Below are 24,088 nucleotides of genomic sequence, written 5' to 3' on the forward strand. Positions count from 1 at the left end.
CACTACATAAAAACTATATAAAAATTGTGCAAAAATTGTGATCAAAAATTACTTCCAAATAGACAGTTTCTTAAAATATGTAAATCATTATTATTATTTCTAAAATCGTCACTCTCTTCGAATCATATATTATTGATTCATTCTTTTCTTTATATTTTTTAGCTTTTCTCTTAATTTTTGTTTTTGAAATCGTTTCCGAAATCCAAATAACGAATACTAATATAAAATGTTAAGGAGCGTACGATTGTTTGTTAATGTTTGCATATATATAATAATTTTTTTTTTTTAATTCCTTATTATTTACCTTGTAAGAAATTCCTAAAAAAAATGCTATTGCGCCAAATATCGATAAAACTATAAATAATTTGTTAGTTATCGATGAACTTGATGCATCTTCAGAAATTTGTTCTAATATTTGTACAGTTTGTTCATCATCACCTCCAAAACTTTGTACATAATTTTTTGGTTTTTCTATCTTTGGAAAGGATGAAGAATTGGAACATTTAACATCACTATAATTCTTTTTAAAATTATCATAATCATTTGATAGTGTAGACAATAATCTATAATATGGACTATCATTAGAAATATCAGAATTGTTATTAAGTTGATTATACTGTTTAACAAATGTTTCAGCACGTTTCAAACAATTCTTGCAATCTGGACTTGTTTCATTAAATTCAATATACATCATACATAATGTAGTAAATGCATCATATAATTTAGATATATCTTTAATATCCATTTTCATCATTTTTGTTTTATCTATAAGTTCTTTATAATTACTACAACCTTCAATTTTGTTTATAGTATTTTTATACCTATCATCATTCTTTATATATATTTCATATAAAAAATCTAGACTCTCGTTTTCTTTAGGTTCGATTAGTTTTAATATTTTACTTAACCATATCATAATGTATTCAACAATATTTATGTTACTTTTTGTAACAGATTCAAACAATTTAGAATCCTTAAAGAATGCATCAAACAAATATAAAAATCCAGCATTAATTTTTTCGTGATTAGTACTACAGTTGTTACTAGTACAATACTTACTAAAAATTCCTTCATTCATATTAAATTGATAGTTTTTTTTACTGTCCAAACTACTGGAAAACGAGTTACTTGTAGAAATGAGTATGTTGCACTAAGAAAACATTTAAAAAGAATTAATAAAAACGCGAATTATTAAAAAATTTATTAAAATAAAGTTTAATATTATATATAATACAATGTCATAAAATGTAAAGGAAATTATTATTATTAAAAAATGCATATACCACTTGTTTATTCATTGTGATATAATTTTATTTTTGATTTGTAAATTGAGTAGAATCATGCTGTTTTATATACGTTGCCCCCAATATGTGAAGAAAATGCTTTAACCCTATATATAAAAATTGCCTGTAGTTAAATATATTATAAGATTTTCAATAATTAAATTATTATACATAATAAAATAATATTATTAATAAAAAAAGGTTTTATTCCTTTTTATGATAATTAGATAAATTACCTTAAATAGATAGTTGCTTAATACATTTTAGTTAAATATATATATAAAGAATTTTATACAAAAAATGCTATTCTTACTACCAGCTGGTATAACTTTATTATAAAAATATATATACGTTTGTAAATAATTTAATGTACATTTCCTTGTATTTATGTTTGAACATAGAAAATGAATATATTTATATCTTCTGTTTTAATGGTTTCAATTCTAAAACATTAATACTCTATAAATCTAAAAAATACAAAATCCTATTATTACTATAATCCTTAAAAGTGTATAAATAGTTATTTTTTTAAATATATTAAATTTTTCTATACTTGTTTCTTATAATATATAATATAGTTTTTTCTAAAATTAAAATATTTTCAAATTTAGCTACATGCTCCACTTTATATGCAAAATATATAAATTTATATTGTTTTATTTAATATAAATAAATTTATAATTCATTTTAATGAGTCCAATAACTTTATTTTTATTCCTATATAATTAAATTTATAAATATACCTTATTAGATAATTTTATAATATATTTTGCACATCTTTCTCACGGTTTAAAACGAGAATTAGCATTGGACCAGTATTTATAAGCTTAAATAAGTATTTGAATGCATATTGTTTTTAAAATAATACTTAGTAGATATTAAGTATTAACATATAAATAACTATTGATGCAAATTTTAAAGTATAATAGAAAACTATGTGTAATTAGTTTGTTATATTTTCATTTTAGATAGGAGAGATAAGGGAAGTATGCTTTTTTAAGACAATTATGAGCCATATAAGATTTACCTATTCTATATAACTAATTATGTCTTGTATTCTTTTAATATTAAAGCTTTAAATTATGTATATATATTAAAATTATTTATTAAAAATGACTTATAATTATTTTCTAAATATATAGTTTGCTTTTATATTTTATAATAAACTATATTTACTTCTATGATGAAAAACTATAAAATTATTAATATTATTTTTCTTTGTATTGTTAATTCTAATATTAGCACATTAACAAAATACTAATTGGAATTGTATTATTTCATTTGATGTTTTGTGCATATAATTTTAATATTATTACAAGTTTAATAATATATATCAACATATTCGAATCAAATGAATTTAATGATTTTTTCGTATTTAATACTTTATCTATTGTTATTACTATTTTTATTATTGCTATATCACTGTATAGTACAACGAAATAATTAATTTACTCAAAAGGAATACTTCAATTCAATTAGTATTTTTCCTTGTTTCATCATTTTTAAATCAAGCATTCTAAAACATATATTATTTTGCAATAGCAATATATTTAATTATATATTTGTGAATTGTATATATATAATAACCTAATAAAAATATTATTTCAAATTAAATTAATTATTACATACTTTTTCTATATACTTTGCATTAATATATAATTGTATATGTTTCCCAAATTTAACGTATTTAGTGCTTGACCATTGATACAATATTATATATATAAATAATAGAATAATAACTTTAATTTTATCTATCATATTGTTTATAATTATTATGGCAAACTATAACATTAAATTTTATTATATACTTATATTTTATTTTTTAACTATTTTAAAATATAATTATTTATACCTAAAAACTATAAAGTTTACAAATTAATAGTGATTAATATAATGTTATACCTTTATGATAAATTAAAACGTATAAATAAACTTATATTAATACAAATATAAAATACAAGAGAATAGTAACTACAATTAAAACTTAAAAAATGTTAGAAGCGTAATGATATTTTATAGACAATGTTATATTGTCGATTCTCGGTCGATATTCCATGCATCTATATTTTATGAATATCTATTATTACAGTTATGTTGGCGTAATATAATTTAAACTAAAATAAATATGATACAAATAATAAGTTTTACTAAATAAAATTTTCATCAAATAAAGAAACATTGCGTTATGAAATATTCGATATAACCGCAGATTAACAAATTTTATATAATAGACAATTATGATGTTGAATAATACGAATTAATATATGCAATATAGACATTTTTTTTAATCATATTAAATCCATATGAACACTTAATTATATATATTATAACTTATAAAATATGTTATGTAACCCCTTCCACATTAATGGTTATATCCACTTTTTGGTTGCATATTTAGACTTTATATGTGATTAAACATACGGAATGATACATATATTAAATTAGTATTTAAGTTATAAAAAATTAAATGCAATGTAATACTTAGCCCTAACCCGAATATGGGTTCCATAAACATAACCCTGACCCTATAACTTAAAAACAATATAAAAACTATGATCAAAAATTACTCCCCAATAGACAGTTTCTTAAAATACATCAATCTGCATACTCGGAATAATTTATTAATGATCCATTTTCTTCTTTATTTTTTTAGCTTTTCTCTTAATTTTTGTTTTTGAAATCGTTTCCGAAATCCAAATAACGAATACTAATATAAAATGTTAAGAAGCATACGTTTTCTTTGTTAATGTTTGCATATATATAATATTTTTTTTTAATTCCTTATTATTACCTTATAAGCAATTCCCAAGAAAATTGGTATTGCAACTAATATCGATAAAATTGGAATGAATTTGCTTGCTATCGAACTTGATGTAGCTTCAGATATTATTTTTTTTATATCTGGAGTGGATGGGAAAATTCCACATTTTTTTTTTAAATTGTCATAATCAGTTAATAAATTAATCAATACATAAAAATAGCGGATATTTTCACCAATGTTATGATCTATGATAATTTTTTTATATGTTTCAACAAATTGATTAGCTTTTTCGGAATCTTGCGTGCAATCTGAGTTGTTTGTATCAAGGTCAATATATATGTCACATAATGTACTAAATGCATCATATAATTTAGATATAATGCTCATATCCATACTTAAAATATATTTATTTCTATCTATAAGATCCTTATAATTTTTATAAGTAGTAACATCGTTTATTTCCTTTTTATATCTCTCGCCATTTTCTATATATTTATTATAAAATTCATTTAGACTGCCTTTTTCTTCACTTTTGATCAGGCTGAACACATAACTTAACCATATCAAAATGTATTGAACAATATAGATGTTTCCTTTTGCATCATTTTCAAACACAGACTTATCCTTAAAGAATGCATCAAAAACATGTAAACATCTAGCATTAATTTTATCGGTATCATCATCACATTCTCCATCAGTACAGTAATCTATGAAATCTTCAACAGTTTTAAATCGATAGCTTTCATCTTCTTCCACATAGGAAAACGCATCCCTTAAAGGAATTAACGTTCCACACTAAGAAAGAAGTTAAAAACAATTAATAAAAACGCGAATTATTAAAAGTTTTATTAAAATAAAGTTTAATGATATTTATATATGGTCAATATCAAAAAATGTAAAGGAAATTATTATTATTAAAAAATGCATATACCACGTCCTTATCCATAGTGATGGAATTTTATTTTTGATTTGTAAATTGAGTAGAATCATGCTATTTTATATACGATGCACCAAATATGAGACGCAAATACTTTAACCCTATATATAACTGTCTGTAGTTAAATATACTATAAGTTTTTCAATAATTAAATTAATATAGAATATTATAATAATATTATCACTAACGAAAAGTTACATTATTTTTTATGATAATTAGCTAAATTACCTTAAATAGAGGGTTGTTTAATACACTTTTGATTAAATATATATATGATGCATTTTATACAAGAAATGCATTCTTACTAACATTTTGTATAACTATATTATAAAAATTAATATACATTTATAATGAATTTAAAGTATGTTTGAACATAGAAAAGAAATATATTTATATCTTATGTTTTAATGAATGTCCTTCAAAAATTTAAATACTGTATAAATCTAAAAAATAAAAATTATATTATTACTATAATCATTAAAATATATTAAACTTTTATATATTTGCTTCTAATACTATATACCATGTTTTATTAAAATTATAGTATTTTCAAATTAAGTTACATTGTTTCCTTTCTATGCAATTATATAAATTTATATTGTTTTTAATGAATGTAGATAAATTCATTTTAATGTGCTCAATAACTTTATTTTTATTCCAATATACCTTATTGGGTAATTTTATAATATATTTTCCCATCTTTTCCATTCTTTAAAACAATTTGCACTGTATACGTATTTATAAGCTTAAATAAGTCTTTAAATTAATATTATTTTTAAAATAATGCTTAGAAATATTAACAAATAAATAAGTATTGGTGCAAATTTAAAGTATAATAGAAAACTATGTTTAACTAGGTTGTTATATTACCTTAAGAGGAGAGAGATAAGATATATTGCTCTTTTAATATATAAATTTAGATAAATATTCATTAAATGTTCTACATAATTCATTTTTATCCCATATATCTTATTGTTATAGTTATCAATGTATATACATTCAAATAATTTATTAATAATTCTATATTTTATTAATTCTACAAAAAACAATAATAATATAATACGCGTTAATATTGAATAATAAAATGATATTTAATATTAATTAAGTATTTAACCCTTTTTCCATTAATCCATATTTTTAGAATATAAAACTACAAATTCCAAATTGAATAATTAATAAATATATAATGTATTATTATGTCTTTTCGATAAAATTAATATTTAATTATATGAAGGTTTCACAATAAAATAATATTTTAATATTAACTATTGGTAATTTCTAGATTATATGTATAGGCATATAATAATAACGCATTATATCTATAATATTAAACTTTATTAATATACTTATATTTTATTTTTTAACTATTTTAAAATATAATATATTTATACCTCAAAATTTAAAAATTAATACTGATTAATCTACTATTATACCTTTATGATAAATAAATTAAAGCGTATGAAACAACTTCTATTAATACAAGAAGATAATAATAACTACAATTACAACTTCAAAAAATGTTAGAAGCATAACAATAATTTATAGGTTATGTTATATTGTCGATTCTCGATCGATATCTATGAATCTATATTTTATGATTATCTATATATTAGTAATATGCTTAATTAACATTAAAAATATAATCATTAATATGAATCGAATTATAATTATACTCTGATATATAAAATTATTATATTGTTCGGCTATCAGAATACGATTTAAATCAAAATAAATATGATACAAGTTATAAGTTTTACTAAATAAAATGTTTCATTAAATAAAGAAACATATTATGATATGCATAATTCATTATAATTATGATTAACAAACTTTATATAATAAATAATTACGATATAGCATAATTTGAATTAATATATATAATATAGTTATTTTACTTTAATCATATTAAATATATATTAACACTCAATTATATATATTATAACTTATGAAAAAAAGTTATATGGTCCTTTTCATATTAACTTGTGCCCATTTTTTGTTGCATATTTGGCTTTTGAATTTCATCTCGAAATTAAACATACGGATATAGTACATATATTTAATTAGTGTTTAAGATATAAAAAATTAAATGCAATGTAATATTTAGCCCTAACCCGAATATGGGTTCCACAAACACAACCATGACCCACAACATAAAAACTATATAAAAGCTATCCAAAAATTACTTCGAAATAGACAATTTCTTAAAATATATCAACCATTATTACTATTCCTGGAATAATCGCTACTCTTCAAATAATATATAAATGATCATTTTCTTCTTTATTTTTTTATTTGTTCTTTTAATTTTTGTTTTTGAAATCGTTTCCGAAATCCAAATAACGAATACTAATATAAAATGTTAAGAAGTGTATGATTTATTTGTTAAAAATTGCATATATAATCAAAATAATTTTTAAATTACTTATTATTTACCTTATAAGAAACTCCCAATAAAATTGATGCTGCAACAAATATAATTGCAATTGTAATTATTATATTTTTTGTTACTGAACTTCGTGGATAAGCTACAAGTGGTGAGATACTACTACATGCATGTTTATTATATTTATTTTCAAATTTTTTATAATCATTTGATAAACTAGACAATAGTTTATAATAAGAACTTCCTTTATTAATATCTAAAGCATTTTTAAGTTTTTCATATTTTTCAAACAATTCTCCAGCATTTTCTAAACATTTATTGCATTGGTAGTTTTCTGCACCAATTTCACTATACATGTTACATAATGATTTAAATGCATCATAAAAATTAGATATATCTTTAATATCAATATCCATCGATCTTATTTGTTTTTCTATAACATCCTTTTTAATCTTACTGTTATTAGCAGTACCTATATTCTCATCATAACACCTATTTTTTGCTACATTATTAGTATAAAAATCGTCTAATTTGGTCGTTCCGTTTTGTGTTTTTTGATTTAGTTTATAACTTAACCATAAAATAGCGTATTCAACAAGTTTATCACTATCTAAATTCGCACCAATATCAATACCATTAAATAAAGATAGCAATACTATAAACTCAGAAATAAGTTTTGGGTCATCATTACTACAGTTACTATAAGAGAAATACATATTTAATTTATTCAAAGAATTATATTCTCTCAGGTTGTTCGGATCATCAACAAAAAATTCATCGATCGCATTAATTGATTTACACTACGAATATATTTTACGAATTAAACAAAAAAATGTATTAATATAAATATTACTAAAATTAAAATTAATATAATTTATAGGAATGCAACATACGAATAATATAAGAAAAAGGATATATACCACTTCATCAAACATTATAATGAAATTCTGTTATAATTTGGAGATTATGCGGAGTGATGTTATTTATATATATTCTATAAAATATATGGTATATTTACTCAATATCTTTACATATCAATTATCTTTCGTTAGACATATTATTCTTAATTTTAACTTCATATAAAATAATAATACATTAGTATTACCAAAATCATATTATATTTATTTTATGGAAATTAGCTAAATTAACTTAAATAGAGGGTTGCATAATACATTTTATACAAAAAATGCTATTCTTACTAACATATGGTGTAACTTTGTTATAAAAATTAATATACTTTTATAATGAATTTAACAAATATATACTTATATATATGCTTTAATATCGAAGATAAATGACGTTATAAAACTTAAATAATGCACAAATATGTAAATTTAAGAAAGTTATTATTATTGCAATCCTTAAAGTATATAAATAATTATTTAATAAGATAGACTAAATGCTTATATACTTGTTTCTTATAATATATAATACAGTCTTTTCTAAAATAACTCTTACAAAATAAGTTGAATTGTTCCATTTCTATGCAAAATACATAAATTTATATTTTTTTTAATGAATGTAGATAAATTAAAAAATAATTTTAATGCGTTAAATAATTTTATTTTTATTCCCATATACTTCAATTTGTAAGTATGCCTTATTGTGTAATTTTATAATATATTTTACGCATAATTTCCACGGTTTAAAACGACAATTATCACTGAACCCGTATTTATAACCTTAAATAAGACTTTAAGTTCATATTCTTTTTAAAATCATACTTAGTAGATATTAAATATTAGCACATAAATAAGTATTGATGCTAATTTTAAAGTATAATAGAAAACTATGTTTGATTAGGTTATTATTTTACCCTTTAATAGGAGAGAGATAAGATATATTAGCTCTTTAATATATATATTTATATAAATATTTGCTAAATATTATACATAATTTTATCTTATATATTCTACTGTTATAGTTAATGTATATCATTCAAATAATTTATTAAAAATTCTATATTTTATTAATTCTATGGTAAAACAGCGATAATATAATATGCGTTAATATGGAATAATCAAATGACATTTAACATGAATTGAGTCTTTAACCATTTCACCATTGATTCATATTTTTAGAATATTAAACCACATATCCCAAATTGGATCTTTGATATATATATAGCATTGATACCTTTATAATGTATTGTTATGTGTCTTTTCGATAAAATTAATATTTAATTATATGAAGTTTCCACAATAAAATAATATTTAATATAAGTTATTCGTAGAGTATTTTATTATATTATATGTATAAGCATATAATAATAATGCTATTCTATATTTCATATTATTTATAATTATCAGAACAAAACATGAAATTTTATTAATATACTTATATTTTGTCTTTTAGCTATTTTAAATGTAATATATGTATACCTCAAAATATAAAATTTAAAAATGAATAGCGATTAATCTAATAATATACCTTTATAGTAAATAAATTAATGTATATAGAACGATTTATATTATTTGAATTTAAAATTTTAGCATAAAATTATATTATATATATCGAAAGTTAAAAGGATAGTATGCCTATAACTATAATGTAATTTTATGTATTATTAAAAATGTTAGATGGATAAAACATATTTTATAGATATCGTTGTGTTGTCGAACCTCGATCGACATTTTGTGAATCTATATTTTATTATTGCCTATTATATATTGGTAATATGTTTAATTAACAATAAAAGTATTCCCATTAACCTGAAGGTATATTATAATGTAGATGAATAATCAAAATGAATTTTATAATTCATACCCAACTTCATATATAATGTTATTATTAAAGTTATGTTGGCGTAATATAATTTAATTTAAAACAAATATGATACAAATTATAAGTTTTACTAAATAAAATTTTCGTCAAATAAAAAAACATATTGCGTTATGCATAATTCGATGTAACCACATATTAACAAATTTTATATAATAGGAATTATGATATATCAAATATCTATATTAATATATGCAATATAGACATTTTTTTTAATAATATTAAATCGATATGAGTACTCAATTATTCATATTATAACTTATGAAAAAAGGTTATGTGATCCTTTTCATGTTAATGGCCGTACCCCTTTTTTAGTTTCAAATTTAGTCTTCAGCTTGGGATTAACCATACGGAAATGGTAAATATATTTGATCAACATTTACAGACCAATAAATATTATCAAATTATACAAAATTAAATACAATATAATACTTAACCCTAACCCGATTGTGGGTTCCATAAACATAACTTCACCCTTGATTCATAACATAAAAATATATAAAAATTATGCAAACATTTTGATAAAAGTTTGTTATTTCCAAATATAAAAATATATTAAAGTATATTGATCACTATGTTCAGAGTCATGAATTAATGATCAGTTTTATTCTTTATTTTTTTATCTTTTCTCTTAAATGGTGTTTTTGAGATCGTTTCCGAAATCCAAATAATGAATACTAATATAAAACGTTAAGAAGTGTATGATTTTTTGTCAATGTTTGCATATATATAATTAAAATAATATTTAAATGTAATATTTTTTAATTCCTTATTATTTACCTTATAAGCAATTCCCACGAAAATTGGTATTGCAGCAAATATCGATAAAACTGGAATTAATTTGTTTGCTATCGACGAACTTGATGATATAGCTCCAGTATTTTGTACATGATCATGTGCAGAACTTTGTACAATATTTTCTTTTATTTTTATCGGTGAAAGGGATGGAATATCGTTACAATCATTTTTATTATTTTTACAATATTTTTTAAAATTATTATAATCATTTGATAATGTAGACAATACTTGATAATAGGGACTATCTTTAGTAATATTAGGATGTTTGTTAAGTTCATTATATTTTTTAACAAAATCTTTAGCATTATTTAAATATCTCTTATCTGTTCTGTTGTTTGCACTAAGTCCAGTATACATTTCACATAATAGTTTAAATGCATCATACAAATTAGATACATCTTCAAATTTAATATCCATCAAACATTTGTTTGCTTCTATGAACTCCTTAAAATTCATATATTCCGTACTGTCTTTTAATGAATTACTACAATCTTTTTCTTTTTTTATACAAGTATTATAATGCGTATTATCCTTTATATGCACTCCATAAAATTCATTTAGGTTGTTGATGTTATTGACTTTCTTTAGACTTAACATATAACTTAACCATATCATAATGTATATAATAAACGATTTATGCTTTTTATCACTAGAACCCTTAAAATCAGTAATCCTATTAATAATATTTTGCTCGAACAACCATAGAAATCCAGCATTTATTTTATCGGCATTAGTTTCACATTTATTTTCTGAATCTGCAATAGGACAATACTTCTTAGCACTCCCTAATGTATGAATATCACTACTTTTAGAGATGTTGAAGTCATCGGGTAAATAGTTTCTCAGTTTATCAAACCTCAAACACTAAGAAAACATTTAAAAAAGTATAATAAAAATATATTTTAATTAAACTCTTATAAAATAAAGTTTAATGATATATATAATACAATATCAAAAAAAGTAAAGGGAATTATTATTATTATTATTATTATTATTAAAAAATGCATATACTATTTGGTTATCCATTATAATGGAATTTTATTTTTGATTTGTAAATTAAGTAAAACCATGCTGTTTTATATACACTGCCCCCAATATGTGATGTAAATACTTTAACCCTATAAATAACAACTGTCTGTAGTTAAATATATTATATGTTTTTCAATAATTAAATTAATATAGGATAATAAAATAATATTATTACAAAGAAAAGTTACATTTATGATAATTAGATAAATTACCTTAAATAGAGAGTTGCTTAATATATTTTTGATCAAATGTATATATACTGCATTTTATAAAAAAAATAATGTTCTTACTAACATCTGGTATAACTTTATTATATAAATGGATATACTTTTATAATGAATTTAAAGTATGTTTGAACATAGAAAAGGAATATGTTTATATTTTATGTTTTAATGATAGCCCTTCTAAAAATTAAATGGTGTATAAATTAAAAAAAAAATATATTATTACTATAATCCTTAAAAGTATATAAATAGTAATTTTTTAAAATATATTAAATACTATATATTTGTTTCTAATACTATATACCATGTTTTATTAAAATTATAGTATTTTCGAATTAAGTTACATGCTCCATTTTCTATGCAAATTATATAAATTTATATTATTTTTATTTAATATATATAAGTTCATAATCCAATTTAATGAGTCCATTAACTTTATTTATATTCCTATATGCTTCAATTTGAAATATACCTTATTGGGTAATTTTATAATATATTTTGGGTATCTTTTCCATTCTTTAAAACAACAATTAGAACTGAACCCGTACTTATAAGCTTAAATAAGACTTTAAATGCATATTGTTTTTAAAATCATACTTAGTAAATATTAAATATTAAAATATAAATAAGTATTGATGCAAATTTTAAAGTATAATAGAAAACTATATGTGATTATGTCGTCATATTGTCCTTTAAGAGGAGAGAGATAAGATATATTTTCTATTTTAGTATATAAATTTATGTAAATGTTCGCCAATCTTTATGGATTGTTCATTTTTATCTTATATATTCTATTTTTATAGTTATTAATGCATATACATTCAAATAATTTATTAAAAATTCTATATTTTATTAATTCTATGATAACATAATGTTGTTTGTAATTAAATACGATTCACTAAACATTGATAGTGTAATATCCATTAATATGGAATAATAAAATGGCATTTAACATGAATTGAGTCGTTATCATTTTCTCCATGGATCCAGTTTTTTAAAATATAAAACCATATATCCCAAAGTGGATCTTTAACAAAATATATAACATTTATACCTTTATAATGTATTATTATTTGTCTTTTCGATAATATTAATATTTAATTATATGAAGTTTCCACAATAAAATAATATTAAATATTAGTTATTAGTATATTATATGTATGGGAATATAATAATAATGCATTATATCTACCATATTATTATATTGTTAAAACAATATATACCATTCAATTTTATTAATATATTTATATTTTATTTTTTTAATTTTTTAAAATATAATATATTTATACCTCAAAATATAAAATTTAAAAATTAATAGAGATTAATCTATTATTATACTTTATGATAATTAAATTAATATATATATAACTATTCCTACCAATATAAATTAGAACATTAGCATAAATTCAAATTATTGAAATGAAAAAAATGAGTATTATATATATTTATAATTTATAAATTTATTATAATATATCTATAGTACATTTTTTATGTATTACTAAAAATGTTAGATGCATAAAATGTATTTTATAGATAACGTTGTATTGTCGAATATCGATCGATATTTTATGAATCTATATTATTACAGTTCAGTTGAATAACATGATTTAAATCAAAATAAATATGACAAAAGTTATAAGTTTTACTAAATAAAAAAACATATTATGATATCCATAATTTAATGTAGCTCTGGGTTATCAAGGCTTATATAATAGGCAATTATGATATAGATAATATGAATTAATATATGGAATATAGACATTTTATTTTAATCATATTAAATCGGCATGATCACTCAATTATATATATTATAACTTATAAAACATGTTACGCAGTTCATTACATATTAGCTTATGTCCCTTCTTGGTTGCATATTTGTACTTTTGATTTCATCTTGTGATTAAAAATACAGTATAGTACATATATTAAATTAGTGTTTAATTATAAAAATTAAATAAAAATATAATACTTAGCCCTAACCCGAATATGGGTTACATAAACACAACCCTGACCCACATCGTAAAAACTATATAAAAATTATGCAAAAATTATTTCCCAATAGACAACTTCTTAACATATATTAATCATTATTAATCTTCGAATCATATTTTATTGATTCATTTTCTTCTTTATATTTTTTATTTTTTCTCTTATTTGTTGTTTTTTAAATCGCTTCCGAAATCCAAATAACGAATACTAATATAAAATGTTAAGAAACGTATATTTTTTTGTTAATGTTTGCATATATTTAATGAAAATAATTTTTTAATTCCTTATTATTTACCTTATAAGAAATTCCTAAAAAAAATGCTATTGCACCAAATATTGATAAAACTATAAATAATTTGTTTGTTATCGACGAATTTGATGATGCAACCTCAAAAGTTTGTGAAGAAGTTAGTTCAGAACTTTGTACACATTTTTCTATCGTCGGAAGGGGTGAAGATTCGCAACTTCGAACATTACTATATTTCTTTTTAAAATTATCATAATCAGTTGATAAAGTACACAATAGTTGATTATATGAATTGTTTACAGTAATACTAGGATCTTTATTAAGTTTTTTATATTTTTTATCAAATTCATCAGCATATTTCAAATATTTGTTGCAATCTGGACTTTTATCATCAAATTCAATATACAACATACATAATGTATTAAATGCGTCATATAATTTAGATATAATTTTCATATCCATATTCATGATATTTTTTTTATCTATAAGATCCTTATAACTACTATAATGATCTTCAACACCAGATATAGGATTTGTATACTTATCATTATTTATATATGTAGTATAAAAAAATTTTAGACTGTCGTTTTCTTTATCTTCGATTTGGCTTAACATATTACTTAACCATATGATAATGTAATCAACAAAATTGATGTTATTTTTTGTATAATACGAAAACACAGAAGAATCCTTAAAGAGTGAATCAAACAAAAATAAACATCCAGCATTAATTTTTCCGATATTATTACTACATTTGCCATTAGTACAATACTCTTTGATAGGTTGTTCATTAGTTATTTTATAATTTTTTTCATTGTCCAATTTATCGGAAATCGAGGTTCTTAGAGAAAAGAACTTTCTACACTAAGAAAACATTTAAAAACAATTAATAAAAACGTGAATTATTGAAAATTTAATTAAAACAAAGTTTAATGATATTTATATGTAATACAATATCAAAAAATGTAAAGAAAATTATTATTATTAAAAAATTCATATACTATTTTGTCATCCATTATAATGGGATTTTATTTTTGATTTGTAAATTGAGTATAATCATGCTATTTTATATAGACTGCCCCCAATATGTGACGAAAATATTTTAACCCTATATATAACAGATGTCTGTAGTTAAATATATAAGTTTTTAAATAATTAAATTAATATAAAATAATAATACAGTAGTATTACTAAAATCATATTATACTTATTTTATGAAAATTAGTTAAATTACCTTAAATAGAGGATTGTTTAATACGGTTTTGATTAAATATAGATATGATGCATTTTATACAAAAAATTATATTCTTACTAACAATGGTATAACTTTATTATAAAAATTAATATACTTTTATAAATAATTTAAGTATATTTGAACATCGAAAAGGTATATATTTATATTTTATGTTTTAATGATTGCCCTTCTAAAACTTAATACTGTATAAATCTAAAAAATAAAAAATTATATTATTACTATAATCCTTAAAAATATATAAATCGTGATTTTTAAAGATATATTAAATATTTATATACTTGTTTTTTATAATATATACCAATATTTTTCTAAAATTATAACATTTATAAAATAAGTTGCATTGTTCCCTTTTTAATTGCATATACATAATTTTAATATTATTTTTATTTAATATAAATAAGTTCATAATCCATTTTAATGATTCCAATAACTTTATTTTTATTCCTATATAATTAAATTAGAAATACACTATATTAGATAATTATATAATATATTTTGCACATCTTTCTCACGGTTTAAAACGACAATTAGCACTGACCCAGTATTTATAAATTTAAATAAGTCTTTTAATGCATATTATTTTTAAATAATACTTAGTATATATTAAATATTAAAATATAAATAAGTGTTGATGCAAATTTTAAGGTATAATAGAAAACCATGTGTAATTAGGTTGGTATATTTGCATTTTAGATAGGAGAGATAAGGGAAGTATGCTTTTTTAAGACAATTATGTAGCTATATAAGATTTACCTATTCTATATAGCTAATTATGTCTTGTATTATTTTAACATTAAAGCTTTAAATTATGTATATATATTAAAATTATTCATTAGAAATAACTTATAATTATTACTTTTCTAAATATATAGTTTGTTTTTATATTTTAATAAATAATATTTTACTGCATGTTTTATAATAAACTATATTTAGTTTTATGATGAAAAATAATATTTTTAAAGACTATAGAATTATTAATATTATTTTGCTTGGCAGTGTTAATTCTAATATTATCGAATTAATGCATACTTAAATAAATGTTATAATATTTCATTTGATCTTGTTTGTATACAATTTTAGTCTTATTACAAGTTTAATAATATATATAATGAATTTATACCCACGTAGTGTATCAAATTAACATAATATATTTATTCGTATTTAATACGTTTATCTATTGTTATTAATATTATTATTATTACTGCTATATCATTGTATGGTACAACGGAATAATTAATGCGCTTAATAAAAATACTTTAAATCAATTAGTAATTTTTTTGTTTCATTGTTTTAAAATATAACATTTTAGAACATATTATTTAGCAATAACAATATATTTGTGAATTATATATATAATAACCTAATAAAAATATTATTAATTCAAATTAAATTAATTATTACATACTTTTTCTATATACTTAACATTAATACATAATTTTATGTTTCCCAAATTTAACGTATTTAGTGCTTGTCCATTGATACAATATTATATATATATTATAACAATAACGACTTTATATCTATCATATTATTTATAATTATTAAAACAAATTATAACATTAAATTTTATTAATATACTTATATTTTAACCATTTTAAAATGTAATTTATTTATGCCTCAAAACTATAAAGTTTAAAAATTAATAGTGATTAATATAAAATTATACCTTTATGATAAATAAATTAATGTAAATAGAACTATTTCTATAATTTGAATTTAAAATATTAGCATAAATGAACTAAATACAATTGAAAAATAAAAGGATAGTATACATATTTTTATAATGTAATTTTGTATTATTATGCATATTTTTATTGTGTTATTAAAAATGTTAGTTACATATTAATATTTTATAGACAATGTTATATTGTCGAATCTCGATCGGTATTTTATGAATCTATATTTTATGATTATTATACATTGGTAATATATTTAATTAATGTTAAAAACACATATGTTAATCCGAATATATATTGTAATGTAGGCAATTGTTCCAAATGAATCACCATATAATGCTATTATTACAGTTCAGTTGGCGTAATATAATTGAAATTAAAACAAATATGATACAAATAATAAGTTTATTAAATAAAATGTTTCATCAAATAAATACATATATTGCGTATTATGATATGCATAATTCAATATAGCTCTGGGCTAACAAGTCTTATATAATAAATAATTATCACATATCATAATATGAATTAATATATGCAATATAGACATTTTTTTAATCATATTAAATCGATATGAACACTAAATTATATATATTATAATTTATGAAAAAATGCTGTGACCCTTTTTTGGTTGCATATTTGATCTTTTAACTTCATTTGCGATTAAACATATAGGGACGGTACATATAATTAATTAGTATTCAAATTATAAAAAATTAAATAAATATATAATACTTAATCCTAACCCGAATGTGGGTCCCACAAACATAACTATGACCCATAACATAAAACTGTATACAAATTATGCAAAAATTACTTATTTCTAAATAGACAGTTTCTTAAAATAAATAAATTGCCATATTCAGAATAATTTATTAATGATCAGTTTTATTCTTTATTTTTTTAGCTTTTCTCTTAAATGTTTTTGAGATCGTTTCCGAAATCCAAATAACGAATACTAATATAAAATGTTAAGAAGCGTATTATTTTTTTGTTAACGTTTACATATATATAATTAAAATAATATTTAAATAAAATATTTTTTAATTCCTTATTATTCACCTTATAAGAAATTCCCAAAAAAAATGATATTGCAACAAATATCGATACAACTGGAATTAATTTGCTTACTATCGACGAACTTGATGATGTAACATCAGAATTTTGTACATTTTTATCAAAAGTTTGTACAGTTTGTTCAGAAGTTTGTGCAGATTTGTGTATAGAATTAGTTGCAGATGCCTTTTCAGGACCTTTTGTAGTATTTTGTAATGTGTTTATCTCTGGAAGGGTTGGGAAATTGCTATCTTGAACACCTTTACATTCATTTTTTAAATTATTATAATCAGTTGATAATGTAGACAATATGTTTCTATATGGGCTGCTATCAATGTTATTATAATCTTTGTAAAGTTTTCCATATTTTTCAACAAATTGATTAGCTTTATTTGAGCATTTTGCGCAATTTGACGTGTTTTCACTAAATGTAGAATACAGTTCATATAATGATTTAAATGCAACATATAATTCAGATATAATATTATCATTTATATCCATATCCAACAATTCCTTTTTTTTATCTATGATGTCCTTATGACATTTATATTCATGAATACTTTCTATTTTTTTAATATAATGCGTATTTTTTTCTATATGTTCAGTATAGAAGTCGTTTAATTTATTGATTCCGTTATCCTTTTTTAGGCTTAACATATAACTTAACCATATAATAATGTAATAAACAATATCGATCTTTTTTTTTGCGTTATCAGTAAACGCATTATAATCCCCAAAGAATGCATTAAACAATTGTAAACATGCAGAATTAATTTTTTCGAGATTATTATTACAAATATTATTAGTACAATACTTTTTGAAATGTTGACCATTAGATAAAAAATCATAGTTTCCATTTTTCAATTCATCGGGAAAATAGATCCATACAGATTTGAAGTGTTGACACTAAGAAAACATTTAAAAACAATTATTTGAAATGTATATTATTGAAAATTTTATTAAAATAAAGTTTAATCATATATATAATACAATATCAAAAAATGTAGAGGAAATTATTATTGTTATTATTATTAAAAAATGATATACCACTTTCCTATTCATTGTAATGGAGTTTTATTTTTGATTTGTAAATTGAGTAAAATCATGATGTTTTATATACGTTTCCCCTAATATGTGACTATAATACCTTAACCCTATATATAACAACTGTCTGTAGTTAAATATATAAGTTTTTCAATAATGAAATTAGCATAGGATAATAAAACAATATTACTAAAGAAAAGTTACATTCCTTTTTATAATAATTAGCTAAATTACCTTAAATAAAGGGTTGCTTAATACATTTTTGATTAAATATAGATATGATCCATTTTATACAAAAAATGGCATTCTTACTAACATCTGGAATAATTTTACTATAAAAATGGATATACTTTTATTATGAATTTAAAAAATATATACTTATATATATGGTTTACCGTATGAAAGAAACAACACCATATATTGTGTTTTAATAAATGGTACCCCAAAACTAATATACTGCAAAAATCGAAACAATTAAGGAGCCCGTCATTACTATAATCCTTAAGGTATATAAATATATTTTTTCTAATATATTTTAAATATTTATATACTTGTTTCTTATAATATATAATGTAGACTTTTCTAAAATTATAACATTTATAAAATAAGTTGCATTATTCACTTTTTTAATTGCATATACATAAATTTATATTGTTTTTATTTAATACAGATAAATTCATAATTCATTTTAATGATTACTATAACTTTATTTTTATTCTTATATACTTCAATTTAAAAATATGCCTTATTGGGTAATTTTATAATATATTTTGCCGTCCTTTCCATTCTTTAAAACAACAATTAGCAATGAACCCGTGTTTATTATGCTATTTAAATGTGAATTGTTTTTAAAATAATACATAGTAAATGTTAAGCATATAAATAACTATTGGTGACGTTTTAAAGTATAATAGAAAAATATGTTTAATTGGGTTGTTATATTACCCTTTAAGAAGAGAAAGATAAGATATATTTGCTCTTTTAATATTTAAATTTATATAAATATTTGTTAAATGTTCTGAATTGTTCATTTTTACCTTATATATTTTATTATTATAGTTATCAATGTATATACATTCGAATATTTTATTAAAAATTATATACTTTATTAATTCTGTGATAAAACAATGCTGTTTGTTATTAAAGATGGTTCATTAAATAATGATAATATAATATGCGTTCATATAGAATAATAAAATGAAATTTAACATTAAATGATCCTTTAACCTTTTCTCCATTGATTCAGTTTTTTATAATATAAAACCACATATTCCGAATTGATCTTTAACAATAATATAAAATTGATATCTTTATAATGCATTATTATATATCATTGATTTTTTATTTCATAACACAGCTTTTAATATAGGAAATATCCACTTTTATATTTTTTTTACTGAATATGCATAAAAAACAATTATATTTTGCAATGTATGATAGAGACGTAGAGGGTCACTGTTTATATTTTTTAAAAATATTATTATGAATTTTTTCAATAATAAATTATTTTATAAAATATATTTTTTTTATTCATTCATTATATTATTAATTATTTTATTCTTATAATTTTAGAGAAATATTATAATGGAAATCAAATGAATTGATTAAACAACATCGTTTTATATAGATTATTAAAATACATATATTTATATTATGATATTACACATATATATTTTTTGATGATACTTATGAGTTTATTTACCTATAATAATAATAAACGAATTTACTTATTTGTTATTTTTAATATTTATATTGAATTTTAAAGTCAGAATCATAAACATCTGAGCTTTGGTTATTTAAGAAAAAATATAAGACATTAATTAAATTTATAATTCTAAAGAATTGTGATTTCTTTATAAACAAAAAAAATTAAAAAAAAAAAAAAAAAATTAATAAATGGTACAGGATCGCCTTGCATAAGTTGGTACATATTTAACAATGGAGATTTTTCCACAAACGGAATTTATTGATTTTTTAGTCTGTTTTTTTTGATTAGATGAATTTATAATTATTTGCATTTTATTTTTTTCCATCAGTTGAGTTTATAACCTCTTTCATGTTTTTTTTTCTTCAATTCCTTTCTCCATCCAAATGGAAAATACTAAAATAAAAATAGTAAAAATGTATAATATTTGATAATGAAGAAATATTTTAAAAATTGTATACTTCATAACTTTCTTTTTATTTACCTTGTACATAATTCATAAAATAATGTGTGTAAAATAAATATACCTTTAACGTAACTTAACTTCTCTCCCTTATATATATTTCCTCCAAATATCACTTTATACTTTTATTTCATTCAAATCCATTCCTACATCACTCACTTCATCTATCATTTTGTTCCGTTGTCACTGAGGAAGGAAATCATAATAATTATTTTCTTCCAATTCACTCCCTCCTTAATTTCTCATATTAAATGCTGTAATTATTTAAATCAACCTTTTCTTCTAGGACCAAATCGATGCTTTGGAATCATCTTTTTATATCGATTCCAATATTCGATAAATTCCCCCATAAACCAATAACCCCAAATTAACAATAAAATACAAAAAGACTTAGTTAAACACATTTACCATTAAGTTATATTAACAAAAAATCAAATTCTTATTTGCCAAAATATATTATTTTATTCATTCCTTTTCATATTCATCTTTATTCTCATTTTTTCTTACATATTTAGACTTAATATAAATATTAAAAATTACAACTTATCCCTTACATATTTTAATAATTTATTTCCTATATATATTTAAAACAATTCTTTAAACTAATAAATGTTATCAAATTATAAAAAATTAAATGCAATATAACACTTAATCCTAATCCGAATATGGGTTCCACAACATAAAAACTATATAAAAATTATGCAAAAATTACTTCGAAATAGACAATTTATTAAAATATATCAACCATTATTACTATTCCTGGAATAATCACTACTCTTCAAATCACATATTAATGATCAGTTTCTTCTTTACTTTTTTAGCTTTTCTCTTAAATGTTGTTTTTGAGATCGTTTCCGAAATCCAAATAACGAATACTAATATAAAATGTTAAGAACCATACGGTTGTTCGTTAATGTTTACATATATATAATATTTTTTTTTAATTCCTTATTATTTACCTTATAAGAAACTCCCAATAAAGTTGATGCTGCAACAAATATAATTGCAATTGTAATTAGTGTATTTTTTGTCACTGGACATTCTGTCGCTGGACAATTTGTCGCTGGACAATTTGTCGCTGGACTATTTGTCACTGGACTAGTTGTCACTGGACAATTTGTCACTGGACTTTTTGTCACTAAACTTTGTGAACAAGTTTCAAGGAATTTGATATTACTACATCCACGTGTATTATATTTCTCTTTAAATTTGTCATAATCTTTTGATAAACTTAACCATAGTTGAAAATAAGAACTTCCTTTATTAATATCTAAAGCATTTTTAAGTTTTTCATATTTTTCATAAAATTCTCCAGCATTTTTTAAACATGTATTGCATTGGGTTTCTTTTTTACCAACTTCACTACCCATCTTACATAGTAATTTAAATACTTCATAAAAATTAGATATATCTTTAATATCGATATTCATCGATTTTATTTTATTTTCTATAACATTTATATTAATCTTACTATCACTATCACCAATTTTTTTCTGATCATAATGACTATTTGTTTTTATATGATTATTATAAAAATCGTTTAATTTGGTGGTTCTATTTTCTGTTTTTTGATTCACCTTGTGACCTAACCATAAAATAGCGTATTCAGCAAGTTTATCACTGTCTAAATTTTTCATATCGCCAAAATCCTTATAAAATTTTAGTAATGCTATAAAAGCAGAACTAATTTTTATGTTATCATTATCACACTTATTATCAGGACAATACTTATCGGTAAAACTTCCATTAAACGTATAATTTTGAGAACTTCGATGGAAGACAATACCATCATCGATTGCTTTAATTACATCACACTACGAATATATTTTACGAATTAAACAAAAGAATGTATTAATATAAATGTTACTAAAATGAAAATTAATATAATTTATAGTTAATGCAACATCCAAATAATGTAAAAAAAAGGATATATACCAGATTAGCAGACATTATAATGAAATTCTGTTATAATTTGGAGATTATGTGGGATGATGTTATTTATATATATTGCATAAATATATGTTATATTTACTTAAGCTCTTTACATACCAATTATCTTTCGTTAGATATATTCTTAATTTTAACTTCACATAAAATAATAATATAGTAGTATTACTAAAATCATATTATACTTATTTTATGACATTTAGCTAAAATATCTTAAATAGAGGTTTGCATAATACATTTTATACAAAAAATACTATTCTTACTAACATTTGGTATAATTTTATTATAAAAATGGATATACTTTTATAATGAATTTAAAAAATATATACTTATACATATGCTTTAATGTAGAACACAAACGTCATAAAACTCAAATATTACACAAATATAAAAAATTAAGAAAGTTATTATTACTATAATCCTTAAAAGTATATAAATATAAATTTTAAAAAAAATGTTAAATACTTATATACTTGTTTCTTATAATATATATTATGTTTTTTCTAAAAT

At 20.5% G+C, this 24,088-nt stretch overlaps 7 protein-coding genes across 7 annotated transcripts; all 7 read right to left on the reverse strand.

The window, feature by feature from the left end:
* Positions 1–129: 129 nt before the first annotated feature.
* PY17X_0400079 (PIR protein) lies at positions 130–1,298 on the reverse strand (the record flags this gene model as incomplete). The annotated part of the gene is made up of 3 exons (XM_022955413.1): positions 130–216; positions 305–1,150; positions 1,284–1,298. 3 exons carry the CDS (start codon positions 1,296–1,298, stop codon positions 130–132), a joined length of 948 nt encoding a protein of 315 aa, XP_022810860.1.
* A 2,626-nt stretch (positions 1,299–3,924) lies between these two features.
* Positions 3,925–4,990, reverse strand: PY17X_0400083 (PIR protein; the record flags this gene model as incomplete). Its single annotated transcript, XM_022955966.2, has 3 exons — positions 3,925–3,990; positions 4,075–4,839; positions 4,976–4,990. Coding segments are annotated over 3 exons (846 nt in total), but the record flags the coding sequence as incomplete, so codon positions are not given.
* Positions 4,991–7,261: 2,271 nt separating this feature from the next.
* On the reverse strand, positions 7,262–8,299 carry PY17X_0400085 (PIR protein; the record flags this gene model as incomplete). Its single annotated transcript, XM_034637731.1, has 3 exons — positions 7,262–7,327; positions 7,415–8,164; positions 8,285–8,299. 3 exons carry the CDS (start codon positions 8,297–8,299, stop codon positions 7,262–7,264), a joined length of 831 nt encoding a protein of 276 aa, XP_034493377.1.
* Positions 8,300–10,756: 2,457 nt separating this feature from the next.
* PY17X_0400089 (PIR protein) lies at positions 10,757–11,969 on the reverse strand (the record flags this gene model as incomplete). Its single annotated transcript, XM_022955398.1, has 3 exons — positions 10,757–10,822; positions 10,926–11,807; positions 11,955–11,969. 3 exons carry the CDS (start codon positions 11,967–11,969, stop codon positions 10,757–10,759), a joined length of 963 nt encoding a protein of 320 aa, XP_022810857.1.
* Positions 11,970–14,305: 2,336 nt separating this feature from the next.
* Positions 14,306–15,448, reverse strand: PY17X_0400091 (PIR protein; the record flags this gene model as incomplete). The annotated part of the gene is made up of 3 exons (XM_034637732.1): positions 14,306–14,392; positions 14,481–15,296; positions 15,434–15,448. 3 exons carry the CDS (start codon positions 15,446–15,448, stop codon positions 14,306–14,308), a joined length of 918 nt encoding a protein of 305 aa, XP_034493378.1.
* Positions 15,449–18,258: 2,810 nt separating this feature from the next.
* PY17X_0400093 (PIR protein) lies at positions 18,259–19,481 on the reverse strand (the record flags this gene model as incomplete). The annotated part of the gene is made up of 3 exons (XM_022955392.1): positions 18,259–18,321; positions 18,426–19,325; positions 19,467–19,481. 3 exons carry the CDS (start codon positions 19,479–19,481, stop codon positions 18,259–18,261), a joined length of 978 nt encoding a protein of 325 aa, XP_022810856.1.
* Positions 19,482–22,440: 2,959 nt separating this feature from the next.
* On the reverse strand, positions 22,441–23,581 carry PY17X_0400095 (PIR protein; the record flags this gene model as incomplete). The annotated part of the gene is made up of 3 exons (XM_034637733.1): positions 22,441–22,506; positions 22,591–23,445; positions 23,567–23,581. 3 exons carry the CDS (start codon positions 23,579–23,581, stop codon positions 22,441–22,443), a joined length of 936 nt encoding a protein of 311 aa, XP_034493379.1.
* Between the last annotated feature and the right edge of the window lie 507 nt (positions 23,582–24,088).

The sequence above is a fragment of the Plasmodium yoelii genome (assembly GCF_900002385.2).
Source record: "Plasmodium yoelii strain 17X genome assembly, chromosome: 4".
NCBI classification, from domain to species: domain Eukaryota; phylum Apicomplexa; class Aconoidasida; order Haemosporida; family Plasmodiidae; genus Plasmodium; species Plasmodium yoelii.